Here is a 14899-nt window from a genome sequence, read left to right on the forward strand (position 1 = left end):
ACTTACCTGAATTCTTCAGGACCTTGCTTCTAAGACATTACAGCTCCAAATTCTCTCAAGGATCTTGGTGGGGATGTATAGGCCATTGGGTTAGTTTTCTCTTTCAGTGGCTAGACTCCTATGCCTGTTGAATGCCCGATCACTCTAATCCTTCCCCATGGCCAACCAGACCCTTTCCCCCAGTGAACTCCCCCACCCCACACACACACCAACACAACAGCCCCCAGGATTTATTTTGTTGAGGATTTTATTGTGGAGGATAATACAGGAGAGCAGCTTCAGGCGAGTGGGTAGAGCTGTAGTGCCCTCAAGCTACCTGGGTCCCCAGGTGGTTTTTTGGAGGCATTGTGTGTTTCTGGGCAGGCTGCAAGGTTACAGTTGGTGTTTAAGATAGCTAATCAACACAGGGGGAATATCCAGCTGGTCGATGGCTTGTGGCTGGCTGGCGTGGCACAGGGCTCTGCGGATAACTAAACGAGCCTGTGATAGTAGTGACCGTGGAGTGGCTACAGGAAGGAAAAACAGGTCATGAGAAGCAATTCTCAGTGTAGTTCTCCCACCCAAGCTTACATCCATCCTGCCCTGGCTACTGAAGCCCTAATTGCTCTCTCCCTTCTAAGAAATGTCCCCTCCCTGCCCTCAATGCATGGTACCAATGGGGACACACTGAGGCCTAGAGAGGGCATGTTCAAGGCCACAAAACAGTCATGGGCAATGCCAGAAGGAGAAACTGGGCTAGTGCTATCCCCTACCTCATCTTAGTGATCCCTTCCGTAAAAAGGAATCTGTAACCTCTTCTCTACTGGGGCCCCAGGAGAGGGAAGAAGATGGTGTTTTCTCCAACTCATCCCAGAAGGATTAGCTTGGGGGGTGATTTGGGGCCCTCGGCCCTCCAAGCCAGGAGACCTATTAGAGCTGGTCTGCCTGACACTCACCTCGGGCCTGTAGCAGCAATGCAGTGCCTTTATCATATTGTGAGTTCAGGTCCAGGGAGAGAGATGGAAGGTAGATGTTAGCACCAAAATCAATTAACAGCCGGATGTACTCTGGCTCACAATTATGGTGCAGGCAGATTTCGAGGAGGGTGCAGGGCCTTGGGACTCGAGTCAGTAGGTGCTGGTCAGTACAGTTGTAATCAGGGTCTGCCCCATGGAGCAAAAGCAGGCGGAAACAATCAAGGTGACCGTAGACTGCAGCCAAATAGAGGGGGCCAGAACATGAAGCTATGTTTGATGCCCAGACTGGTAGTTTTGCCTTGACGTTGGCCTCTGCACCATGACCCAGGAGCTCCTGCAGGATGGCAACAGCACCATCACGGGCAGCTGTGAGCACAGGGGAGCAGTTGTTGTAGATGCTACCACCAGGACAAGCACCAGCTTCCAAAAGCACACGCACACAGTCCAGATGGCCATGACTGACGGCGGTAAAAAGTGGTGTCTGTGCCTTGACGTCCAAGCTGTCAACATCAGCACCATGTGCCAGGAGGACCTGCAAGCAGCTAAGGTGGCCATAAGAAGCAGCCAAGCGCAAGGGTGTCCCAGGGACGCCCCAGCCACTTCTACTGTTGATGAATCGTTTATAACGCTCCTGGCGCAAAAGCTGGTCCAAGGTATAAGAGTCGTTGTTGTACACTGCTTGATTGAGAGCCTGCTTCTCCCCCGTGTCGGTGTCCTCCTCCTCCTTATCGGGCTGCAGGAGGGAGAAGATTTTGGTGATGTCCATGAGGTTCACCTTGGCTAATTGGAGCAGAACTATTCTCATTATGAGCAGGAGGATATGCCAGATCTGTGGATGACAAAAACAGCAGAGACTGAGGGCTCCCATCAAAAGCCTGGATGCTTGCCCCCCATCTTTCACATCAGGCTCTTTACTCATGGGTCCCCTGCTTCTAACTCCTACTCCATCTTATTTCAGACCCCAGAGATGGCTGCCAAAATAGATCAGGCCATTTCACAGCCTGGTGCCTTTGCATATGCTCTTCTGTCTTCCCTTCAAACTCCTACTTCTGGGAAACCTTCCCTAATCTCTTCCTCCTCTGCGCAGGGATTCCAAAGGATTACAACTAGGCTTTAGCTATGAACTTTCACATCACATTTCCACTTATCTGTGCTTCATCAGTGTGTAAACTCCAGGGTGAGGACTCCTGTCTCCATCTTATTATTCCTCCACTCCCAGTAGAGCCTACATCATGACCGGGGTGTTGGTAGATACATCTTCCTTGGTTCAGAATGTGTGGACTAATGAGGTGGTTCTGGTCTGGTAGTTGCTAGGCCAACAGAATGGTGTTTTGTGGTGTCAAGCTGTCATCCCTGAGCATTCTGACATCAGTCTCATGGGGCAGGCCCTCAACTCTACCTCTCAATCTTTTAGATGAGATTCAGCCTCTTCACAGCCCCTCATATGTGACCTCCCCTCAGACTCAGGCCCCATGCTTCAGGCAACAGGGTTGCTCAGGAAATGGATGTTGAATGGCATTCACTGATTAAATAAAGAGGTGACATTACAAGTAAAAGTAAAAGGTGACTTCAAGTAAAACATAGTCGAAGAGATAGTAGGAAATAGTTGAGGTTTCCAGGACAAGTCCTCCTCTCTGTTGACAACTGGTTTTTCCACCAGGACCATTTCAATCCAGGAATCCCTTTGATTGCCAGCATCTCTTTGGAAACTATGGTTTCCCAATCTCTCTGAGTCGAGCCTTTTCCCATCCTCTCTGTTCCACCCAGCCTGGAGCCTTGCCTCAACCCTCAACTCTTCTCTCCTCATTATCCCCAGGCCCTACAAAATCACCCATGGCCTAATGGCTGACTCAACTTAAACCCTTGGCATTTCTAGTCCTGTTCCTAATGCTCCAAAATCAAAGTCACCCACCTCAGCTGGTAATGTCATCAGGGTAAGCTGGTAGGGTTTTCAGAGGTTGAGTCTCCCTCTTATCCCATACCCTGCAGCCCTGGGCTCAGGGCTTCAAACCTCCTTTTATTCATTGTCCACCTCCACCCCTCTTTGTTAGCCTGGGGCCTCAAATACACACCTCATAGAATAAATTGTGAGGTGGGTGGGTGGGGTCTCCCTCAACTTTAGCCCCCCTGCCACAAGTCAGCATCAACTCCATATATGGTCTTTTATTTATTCACTTTTGAGGTGCAATTATAAGAAGATAATTTTAGAAATCAGGCAGACCTAAGTTTGTAACTCAGCACCCCCATTTCCTATCTGAGTAAGCTTTGGGAAAGTCTCTTCCCTCCTTTTTTTTTTTTCAGTGCTCCCAATTTTATTTTTATTTAATGCTAAAATTTAAAGAAAAAAAAAGGTACTGTAAATCTGACAAATGACAGAATGCAGGTGATATTTCCATAGCGTGATTTTAAAATAGAATAATGTTGATATCTGAGATTACACTCATTCAGTTTCCTCGTTTATAAGACAGAAATGATAGTCCCTGCCTCATGGAGCTGTTAAGAGAAAGAAAGCAACCATATACTAGATCTTCAAAGGTGAGCTTCCTCTGTGCCTTCAACCTCTCCACTGGCTCCTCCCCCTCAATCATCTTTGGAAACAAAACTCTTCTGTGGTCCTTTGTCCTACTCTAGCTACCTTTCTTTTCTTCTCTCTCTTTTTCACCAAACATCTCTAAAGAGTTGTCTACCATCCATTTCCTCACCTCCAATTCCACCCTCTGCAGTCTGTCTCCACCCACCCTCAATCACACACTGAGATATTTCTTTAAAACTCATCCTTGTAGTTAAATCTACTGGCTGTTTCTCAGCTCTTTCCTTTTCTGACTTTTCTGGGACATCTGTCTCCACTGACCACTTCCTCCTATGTAGTCTTCCCTTGGCTTCCTGGCCAGCACACTCTTCTGATTTTTCTCCCCTGAAATAGTTTTGTTCCCCTTGTTCTCTCCTTGTTCTAGAGCTGTAGCTCTCACCTTTATCAGGATGATTTCAAGCCTACCACTCCAAGTCCCCCAGCTCTCTCTTCAGCAAAAGGTATGTATTCACTGAGTTCTTTCAGGTACTTCAAAGTCAGCAGTATCACACCACCACTACTACTATCACCATCACCAAACTAGATCCACATCTCAGTTCCTCATCATCCAACTGGTCAACCAAACCAAACGCCCAAGACTAATGTCAGCCCTCTTATCTCATTGTTCCACTCGCATCTAATTGGTCATCAAATCTAGGATTTTACTTCCTAGAGGCCTCTATAGGCAACCCGATTGCCAGTGCTTTATCCAGACCCCCATCATCTTTTGCATCAACTGTTGTAGTAGTCTCCTAGCTAGTTTATCTTTTCAATAATTTCTCCACATTTTGGCTAAAGTGATCATTTAAAAGTACAAATCTTCTCTCTGCCAATCTTATATTTTAAACCTTTTAATCACTCCCCTTTCTTTCAGAGTATAGCCCAGATGCCTTGCCAGGCTCACAGGTCCTTCATGAGAAAACCTTGGCCAATATCTCCAGCCTCATTTCCTACCACTCCTCTACTTATACCCCAAGATCCATTGATAAGGGAAGAGAAATGATGGCTGTTGATATACATCATGCTTCCTTCTGTCACATGTAAGTCCTTCTGATGGGTTAGTTCCTTGAGTCTTTGCTCTTAATAGTACTATAGCAGTCATCACACTATATCATAAGTCCTTCTATATAGGTCTGTTTTGCCCCCAGTGCAGATTGGGAAGCCATATATGGAAGTAGTAAAACATGGTCTAGGATTCTGCTTCAATCTCAACTCTACCAATTAGTAGTTGTGTGATCTATGGCAGATCATTTAATCTCTCTGTGCCTATTTCTTCATCTGTAAAGATAGTATGATACTAGTATCTGCCTCAGAGGGTTATTGTTAGGATTAAATGAGTTAATATCAATACATCTTAAATGTTTAGAATACCACCTGTATGTAGTACTCAGTAACTATTTTCACTATGATTTTTATTATTACTTAGGTCTCTAATTTCTATGGTTGTTGCTCCCTCCTGAGGTTAAAGCTCTATAACTTCAGAGATGGAATGCACATAATAAATTATTTACTTTAATCTCCTCAATTTAGAGATGGGAAAACCAAGGCTTAGAGGAGAGCAGAGACTTTTTCCTAAGGTCACATGGCTGTTATTGACAGTTGTCTCATTAGCAAGAACTCAGAACACATCTATAATCGTGTGCTTTTCAGAGCTATTTCACGTAGTGGAATAGGTAATATTATTCCCATTTTGTGGATGAGGAAACTGAAGTCCAATAGGGTAAGGGATTTGCCAGGTGCCTTACATCAGGGCAATAGCAGAGCCAGAAATAGAATCCAGGTTTCCTTATTCCCCATCCTGTTCTTTCTACTGCCACCTGAAAAATAAACACATACCCCTCCCCCTTGCCTCAAGCAGTCATATTGTAGCTCTCAGGATCCTCAGGTTTGAGGGTCATACTGGATTCCAGGATCTCAATCATAGAAGGTTGCTTTACAAATCATTTCTTCTGACAGCCAGTAGGGATTCTCTCCTTACTATTTTATTTGGGGCAGTGGTGTTCAGAGAAATGAAGAGGAAAGGGAGTGTGAAGGGAAATGCTGAAGCTCTCACCAAGGTCATACTATGAACCCACAGCAGGGCCCATATTATGAGCCTCCAGAGGGAGAACAAGGCATGACCCCAGCTACCTTGGGCATTTGAGTGAATTGTGCCTTATCTCATTAGATAGGATAAGAAAACCTAACTCATTTTTTGTTTAATCTCACCATACTGTGGTTTATTAATCTAAGAGTTTCTATGTGTGACCATTCTGTGCAAGGATCCTCGTCCTGATCCCCAAAGTGCAGGGGTTTTAAACCCTTTTTTGGTGGCATTGGCCCCTGTGACAATCTTGCTAAGTCTCTGGTCCCCTCTCAGAATGATTTTTAATATATAAAATATATAGAATTAAAGGAAACCAATTATATTGAAATACAGCTATCAAAATATTTTTAAAACTGCATGATATAGTAATAGAAGTTCTTTACTAACACGTTAAATAACAAGATCTACTAATAATTTCTAAGTGATTATGAGTATAAATGACATTTCCAGATCTCTGCCACAACTGTAATATGATAGGGAATATCTATGATTTCTTCTGGTGACCAAGTTACAGGAACTAGTAATACTATTGCCATTTGCTGCCTGCATTCATCCTTGAAGGAAATGGTAAATTTCAGTTAGAGATTAGGGGGATATAAAGGTGATTGTTTGCCCCATCTGTATTTTTGGACCCTTTGAATTCTATCTAAGGCCCTCTTGGGGGGAGGGTCTGTGAATCTAGGTTAAGAACTCCTACGGGAGAGTGGCTGGTTTCAGTGGGCCCTAGAATAGTCTGCCAGGCATTAGTAGACTATTTTTAGTACTCATCTTCCCCGCCCCCCCCACACACACACTGAGGAACTCTGCCCTTCTGCCCTGAGCCCACCCTGCTGCATCCACACACAGACTCACAAATACTACACAGGGACACAAAGACAAAACTTCACCCTCCCTGTATTGCATAACCGCAGCAATTTCCCTCAAGAAGTAGGCCCATTTGAACCCCAGAGCCTAGACAGACACAGTTTCCTGGGACAGATGCGGCAGGAAACCATCCTTCCCTCTGCGGGAAGGTTTCCCCACTAACCTCCCAAGCACCCCCAGAAACCAGACCCAGTGGAAACAGACTACTAAGGGTGGTGATTATAGGTCCACTGGCTGGCAGCCCTTAGGGTTCACTCGTCCCTGACAGCATCATCGCGTCCTAGGCTCCAGGTACTCACCGGGCTGCCCCTACCCCTCTGCGAAGCATTGGGCCCTGGTGGCCCCTCCAAGGGGAGCCCCCTACTGCCCTGGGGGCTGGTGCAGGCAGGGCTCTCAGTTTCCACTGTTAACAACACCGCCTAAAGGCTGGCTGAACAGGTCCAGAGGGCTAATTTTAATTTACCCTCCACCCTCCCTCCCAGGGCCGTATTATCTTACTAATGCCATACTGGGAGAGATCCCAGTGAGAGGAGGACCATCCTCGGGGAAGTCCTGGAAGGACTGTCAGGCAGGTGTCTGGCTGGGCCAGGACTCAGGCTCCTAGTGTGTCCTAGGGTACCCCTCCCCACCATTCATATGGGCTACAAGGCCAGACTCCTGTGCTGTGAGTGTTCTCATCCTTTCATCAAGGGACCTGAGAAGGCCTGTTCTCCCTTAGCACACTTTCCTCTGGCCCAGGCCTCTTCTTTTTCTCTCCCTACTTAGCCACTCTGGATTTCCTTTTTCCTTTTTTGAAGGACCAGCAACACATTGCTCTCTCCTTCCCCCACCCCAATGCCCCCACTCCCAAGAGTGAGGAGGATGGTGGGAAGCAAAGACCTCCATGCTGGTACATATATCAACAAGGTTTTCTAAAATTTAGAAGGCCTGATCATTTATAAATGCCTCCCCAGTCCACCAACCTACCAGGCTCAGCTTGAAGAAAATACCTACAGCCTCTCCACTCTTCTCACACCTAAGGCATCAAACCAGATTCATGTGTCCAGCACTAGGAACTTTGTCAAAAGCTCAGGTCTTAAATGTATTGTTTTAGCTCCCTGGTTGCCATGAAATGAAGGAAGTGGTAGGGAGCTACCTTTAGAAATAGTCACATTATCTACTTTAGATGTCACCCAAAAAGAAAGTGGAAGCCAGCTCTTTCTTCTCTCTGGGAGGAAATGCCAGCCTAGCATTTGGTATACAAACTACATCACAAACCATCTGATCATGTCTGAGAAACACTTTATGGAGAAACTATCAAGAAGCCACTATGTGTAAGGTTCGAAAGGCAGGAAGAACACAAAGAAATGTAAAATATAGTATCCCTGAAAGAGTTCACAGTTTATTAGGAAAAACAGACATGAAAACAACTGTATTTCTCATAATGCAAATATGCCAGAACTAAAAGCTGCCTATGGTTATCTTGTGTCTTTGTCAATCTCCCAGATTAGTCTGGGGGGTTACTGCAGGGTTCTATGTCCCTACATCCACCAAAACCAATAGTAACTTGAATTTTCCTGCAAAGAGATTCCAGTCTATATAGAACATTGATCCCAAGACCTCAGAGTCCCTTTCTTTCCCTTCCAGTCATCAAAGAAGAGAAGGTTCCAGTCAGGAAAAAAGAAAAGCCAGTGAGGGAATGAGAGATGTGTTGGGATAAAGCACTGGCAGCCCTGTTTTACATGATTACTTTGGTGTTAGAATCTGCACATTGAAAGGAAATTTCCACATTTCTGAGAGATGTTCAATGACTTCTGCTTAAATGCTTCCAATAATAGGACACTCTCTACATCCAGAAGTAACACATCTCATTATTGGACAGCTCAGTTAGTCCTTCTTTCTGCTAAGCCTATATCTGCATCTATAAAGCATCCCTGAGGTCAACTGCTGATCCGATCTTCATTTACCCTTAGGACCTCAGAGAACACAGTTACTTTCTTTGCCCCAAAACAGCCCCCTAGGGATCTGAACCCAGGTATCTTATCCTTCATGTCACCTTATCTCAGTGAAAACAGCTCAGCTCCTTCAACTATTTATTTCAAGCTGGTATCTATCCAGTCACTTCCCAAGTCTTGTCTACCACACTCATGAAGTGGTCATGCAGCCTGCTTACACATTAACAGCACCAGGTAGTTCACAGGAGGTCAGATGACTTCTTAGGAAAGTGTCAAGTGTGTCTCAGTGTGATCAATGACTCTGACTATCAGAAACATCAAAAAGCATATCTGCTTCACCTCAGTTTGAGCCAGTGGCCTGTAGTTGTTTATTATGAGGTTTCATGCAAACCTGATTAGCAGCCAATAAACAAGCTATTATGATGCAGTATTATTCTTGAAAAAAAAGATTAGTAGGATTTTTTAATAGCAAATTTTGGAGATAATTGTATATTAACATACAGTTGTAAAAATAATACAGAGATCCCCTGTAGACTTTACTATTTCCTCCAGTAGTAGAATTTTGCAAGACAATGCAGTGCCACAAGTAGGATATTGACATTGATACAATCCACCTATCTTATTCAGATTTCCCAAGGTTTACCTGTAGTCATGTGTGTGTGTGTGTGTGTGTGTGTGTGTGTGTTTACTTCTGTACAATTTTATCACATAGTAGGCTCTTGCATATACCACCACAGACAATATACAGAATAGTTCTATCACAATAAGGATACCTCAGATTTCCTTTTTATAGCCATATCCACTCCTTTCTCACTCTCCCTCCTTGGTCCCTAACCCCTGGCAACATCTAATCTCTTTTCCATTTCTATAATTTGGGCATTTCAAAATTATATAAATGAAACCATACTTTTCTTAAAAAAATATTTTCCATGCCCCTATTTGACTTTTTTAAAAAATTTTATTTATTTTTGGCTGTGTTGGGTCTTCGTTGCTGCACGCAGGCTTTCTCTAGTTGCAGTGAGCTGGGGCTACCCTTCATTGCGGTGCACGAGCTTCTCATTGAGGTGGCATCTCTCATTGCAGAGCACAGGCTCTAGGCGCAAGCTTCAGTAGTTGTGGCACATGAGCTTGGTAGCTGTGGCTCACGGGCTCTAGAGAACAGGCTCAGTAGTTGAGGTGCACAGGCTTAGTTGCTCTGCGGCATGTGGGCTCTTCCCGGACTGGGGATCGAACCTGTGTCCCCTGCATTGGCAGGTGGATTCTTAACCACTGCACCACTAGGGAAGTCCCGAAACCATAACTTTTGAAAGTAGCTTTTTTTCATCCAGCATGCCCTTGGGACTTATCCAAGTTGTTGCCTGTATCAAGTTTTTGTTTTTGTGGTATGTATGTACCATGATTTTTTTAACCATTGACCCAGTGAAGGACATCTGGATTGTATGTAGTATTTGGCTATTAAGAATAAGGCTTCTATGAACATCTGTGCACAGGTCTTTATCACTCTAGTAATATCATAGGCCTTATTGAGTAAAGTGATTACCCTAACCCTAACCCTAACACTAACCCTAACCCTAACCCTAAAGTGATTACTCCCACTTTACTCTTCCATGTCAGGATTCTTTTAGCTATACTAGGGCCTATGACTTTCAATATTTAGAATAAGCTTGCCTATGTCTCCCCCCCCCCCCAAAAAAAAAACTTAATGAGATTTTGGTAGAAACTGTGTTAAGTCTATATAACAATTTCAGGAGAATTGACTGCTTTACTGTGTTGAACCCATGCACATGGTATTTTTTTAAATTGTTATTGGAGTATAGTCGATTTACAATGTTGTGTTAGTTTCTGCTGTACAGCAAAGTGTATCAGTTATACATGTACATATATCCACTCTTTTTAAGATTCTTTTCCCATATAGGCCATTACAGAGTCTTGAGTAGAGTTCCCTGTGCTATACAGTAGGTTATTATTAGTTATCTGTTTTATATATAGTAGTGTGTATATGTCAATCCCAATCTCCCAATTTATCCCTCATCTCCCCCCACTTTCCTTCCTGGTAACCAAAAGTTTGTTTTCTACATCTGTAACTCTATTTCTATTTTGTAGATAAATTCATTTGTACCCTTTTTTTAGATTCAACATATAAGCGATATCATATGATATTTGTCTTTCTCTGAACATGGTATGTTTTTACATTTATTTAAGTCCTTAATTTCTTTCATCACATTTTGTAGTTTTCAGCATATGTATCATGTACATATTTTGTTAAGTGTATACCTATGTATTTGAATTTCTTTGGATAAATTATAAATTACATTGGGTTTTGATTTCAGTTTCCATGTGTTCATGTAGAAATTTGATTTTTTTTGTGTGTGTATATTGATTTTATATCTTGCCACAGTGCTGACTTCACTAGTTCCACTGTTTTTGTTTTTGTATATTCCTTGGGAATTTCTATGTAGTCAATCATGTCATCTGCAAATAGGGACAGCTTTATTTCTTCCTTTCCAATCTGAATGGCTTATTTCCTTTCCTTGCCTTTTGCAGTGGCTAGAAATTCCAGAAATATATTGAATAAGAGTGGTGAGAGAGGACGTCTTTGCTTTTTCCCAGTCTTGGGGGGAAGCATTTAGTCTTTCATCATTAGGTATGATGTTAACTGTAGGTTTTTTATAGATGCCCATTGTTTTATAGACAAAAACCTAGGTTCACGAAATTCCCTTCTATTCATATTTCACTGAGAGTTTATATCAGGAATGGATGTTGGAATTTGTTAAATGCTTTTACTGCATCAATAGATGTGGTCATGTAAGTTTTCCTCTTTAACCTGTTCCTATGGTGGATTATGCTCATTGATTTTGAAACGTTGAATCAGCCTTTCATCCTTGGAATAAATTCCACTTGGTAATGGTGTATAATTTTTTGTAATGCATTGTGGGATTAGGTTTGCTAATGTTTTGGCAAGAAATTTTATGTTTAAATTGATGAGAAATATTGGTGTGTAGATTTCTTTTCTTTTTTTTTCTTCTCTCTTTGATTTTGGTATCAGTGTAATACTGACCTCACAAAATGAGTTTAGAAGTCTACTCTTTTCTTCTGTTTCTGGAAGAGATTGTGTAAATCCATAAAATTGGTGTTAATTCTTTAAATGTTTGGTAGAATTCTCCAGTGAAACCATCTGGGCCTCGAGATTTTGGGGGGAGGGGAGCTTTTACATAATGAATTGCAGTTCTTTAATGGGTATAGAACTATTCATATCAGATACTTCATCTTTATTAAAGTTTTAGTAGTTGGTAGGTTTTGAAGGTCGATTTTCTCTAAATTGTCATATTTATAAGTGTGAAGCTCTTCATAGCATTCCCTTTTACAATTAATCAATTATTTTATTGTGGATATATATTTACCATTTTACTCACATTAAAAATATTATTTTTTTTGTTTTATGCTCTGTTTTATGTATTGTTTTATGTTCACAGCAAAATTGAGAGGAGGCACATAGATTTCCCACATGCCCCACCCCTATGCACAAATAGCCTTCCCCTTTATCAACATCCCCCACCAGAGTGGGCTATTAACAATTCATGAACCTACATCGACACATTGTAATCACCCTAAGTCCATAGTTTGCATTAGGGTTCATGCTGCTCGGTGTTGTACATTCTATGGGTTTGGAAAAATGTATAATGATATGCATCCATCATTATAGTATCATACAGAATATTTTCATTGCCTCATAAGTACTCTGTGCTCCACCTATTCATCCCATCCCCATCCAAGCTCAGGCAACACTGACCTTTTTATTGTCGCCAAAGTTTTGCCTTTTCTAGAATGTCATATAGTTAGAGTCATACAATATGTAGCCTTTTCAGATTGGCTTCTTGCACTTAGTAATATGCATTTAAGTTTGTGTTGACCTAAAACAAATAGACTACCAAATATTTCTCCAGAAAAAATGGCTTTCTTCAAGATCTGCAGAGAATTGTAATTTGGGGTCTGTAATCATGGTGAGACATGTTCAAGTCCCCCCACAGCAAGGAAAGAAGCACACTTTTTAAAAAAAAAAACATCTTTATTGGAGTATAATTGCTTTACAATGTTGTATTTGTTTCTGCTGTATAACAAAGTGAATCAGATATATGTATACATATATCCCCATATCCCCTCCCTCCTGCGTCTCCCTCCCACCCTCCCTATCCCACCCCTCTAGGTGGTCACAAAGCATGAAGCTGATCTCCCTGTGCTATGTAGCTGCTTCCCACTAGCTATCTATTTTACATTTGGTAGTGTATATATGGCAATGCTACTCTCTCACTTCGTTCCAGCTTATCCATCCCCGTCCCCGTGTCCTCAAGACCATTCTCTACGTCTGCGTATTTATTCCTGTCCTGCCCCTAGGTTCATCAGAACAATTTTTTTTTTTTAGATTCCATATATATGTGTTAGCACACGGTATTTGTTTTTCTCTTTCTGACTTACTTCACTATGTATGACAGACCCGAGGTCCATCCACCTCACTATAAACAACTCAATTTCGTTTCTTTTTATGGCTGAGTAATATTCCATTGTATATATTTGCCACATCTTTATCCCTTCATCTGTCGATGGACAACTAGGTTGCTTCCATGTCCTGGCTATTGTAAATAGTGCTGCAATGAACATTTGGTACACGTCTCTTTTTGAGTTATGGTTTTCTCAGGGTATATGCCCAGTAGTGGGATTGCTGGGTCATATGGTAGTTCTATTTTTAGTTTTCTAAGGAACCTCCATACTATTCTCCATAGTGGCTGTATTGATTTACATTCCCACCAACAGTGCACTAGGGTTCCCTTTTCTCCACACCCTCTCCAGCATTTATTGTTTCTAGATTTTTGATGAAGGCCATTCTGACTCCTGTGAGGTGATACCTCATTTTAGTTTCGATTGGCATTTCTCTAATGATTAGTGATATTGAGCATTCTTTCATTTGTTTGTTGGCAATCTGTATATCTTCTTTGGAGAAATGTCGATTTAGGTCTTCTGCCCATTTTTGCATTGTTATGTTTCTTTTTTTGATACTGAGCTGCATGAGCTGCTTGTAAGTTTTGGAGATTAATCCTTTGTCAGTTGCTTAATTTGCAAATATTTTCTCCCATTCTGAGAGTTATCTTTTCCTCTTGCTTATGGTTTCCTTTGCTGTGCAAAAGCTTGTAATTTTCATTAAGTCCCATTTGTTTATTTTTGTTTTTATTACCATTTCTCTAGGAGGTGGGTCACAAAGGATCCTGCTGTGATTTATGTCATAGAGTGTTCTGCCTATGTTTTCCTCTAAAAAGAGTTTTATAGTGTCTGGCCTTACATTTAGGTCTTTAATCCATTTTGAGTTTATTTTTGTGTATGGTGTTAGGGAGTGTTCTAATTTCATACTTTTACATGTAGCTGTCCAGTTTTCCCAGCACCACTTATTGAAGAGGCTGTCTATTCTCCATTGCATATTCTTGCCTTCTTTATCAAAAATAAGGTGACTATATGTGCGTGGGTTTATCTCTGGGCTTTCTATCCTGTTCCATTGATCTATATTTCTGTTTTTTTGCCAGTACCATACTGGCTTGATTGCTGTAACTTTGTAGTATAGTCTGAAGTCAGGGAGCCTGATTCATCCAGCTCCGTTTTTCTTTCTCAAGATTGCTTTGGCTATTCGGGGTCTTCTGTGTTTCCATACAAATTGTGAAATTTTTCGTTCTAATTCTGTGAAAAATGCCATTGTTATATTAATAGGGATTGCATTGAATCTGTAGATTACTTCGGGTAGCATAGTCATTTTCACAATGTTGATTCTTCCAATCCAAGAACATGGTATATCTCTCCATCTCTTTGTATCATCTCTAATTTCTTTCATCAGTGTCTTATAGTTTTCTATATACAGGTCTTTTGTCTCCTAGGGTAGGTTTGTTCTTAGGTATTTTATTCTTTTTGTTGAAAAGGTAAATGGGAGTGTTTCCTTAATTTCTCTTTCAGATTTTTCATTAGTTTATAGGAATGCAAGAGATTTCTGTGCATTAATTTTGTATTCTGCTACTTTACCAAATTAATTGATTAGCTCTAGTAGTTTTCTGGTAGCGTCTTTAGGATTCTCTATGTATAGTATCATGACATCTGCAAACAGTGACAGCTTTACTACTTCTTTTCTGATTTGGATTCCTTTTATTTCTTTTTCTTTCCTGACTGCTGTGGCTAAAACTTCCAAAACTATGTTGAATAATAGTGGTGAGAGTGGGCAACCTTGTCTTCTTCCTGATCTTAGTGGAAATGGTTTCAGTTTTTCACCATTGAGAACGATGTTGGCTGTGGGTTTGATATATATGGCCTTTATTATGTTGAGGTAAGTTCCCTCTGTGCCTGCTTTCTGGAGAGTTTTAATCATAAATGGGTGTTGAATTTTGTTGAAAGCTTTTTCTGCATCTATTGAGACGATCATATGGTTTTTAGCCTTCAATTTGTTAATATGATGTATCAC

The 14899-nt window shown here is 41.7% G+C and overlaps 1 protein-coding gene across 1 annotated transcript; it reads right to left on the reverse strand.

Moving 5' to 3' along the window:
• Positions 1 to 229: 229 nt before the first annotated feature.
• ASB12 (ankyrin repeat and SOCS box containing 12) lies at positions 230 to 6890 on the reverse strand. The gene is made up of 3 exons (XM_059911076.1): positions 6775 to 6890; positions 936 to 1785; positions 230 to 506 (listed from the first exon to the last, which is right to left on the reverse strand). The coding sequence occupies exons 2-3, from the start codon at positions 1759 to 1761 to the stop codon at positions 373 to 375; spliced, it is 960 nt and encodes a 319-aa protein (XP_059767059.1). The 5' UTR covers positions 1762 to 1785; positions 6775 to 6890; the 3' UTR covers positions 230 to 372.
• Positions 6891 to 14899: the final 8009 nt, after the last annotated feature.

This window comes from Balaenoptera ricei, chromosome X (genome assembly GCF_028023285.1).
Source record: "Balaenoptera ricei isolate mBalRic1 chromosome X, mBalRic1.hap2, whole genome shotgun sequence".
Classification (NCBI taxonomy): Eukaryota; Metazoa; Chordata; class Mammalia; order Artiodactyla; family Balaenopteridae; genus Balaenoptera; species Balaenoptera ricei.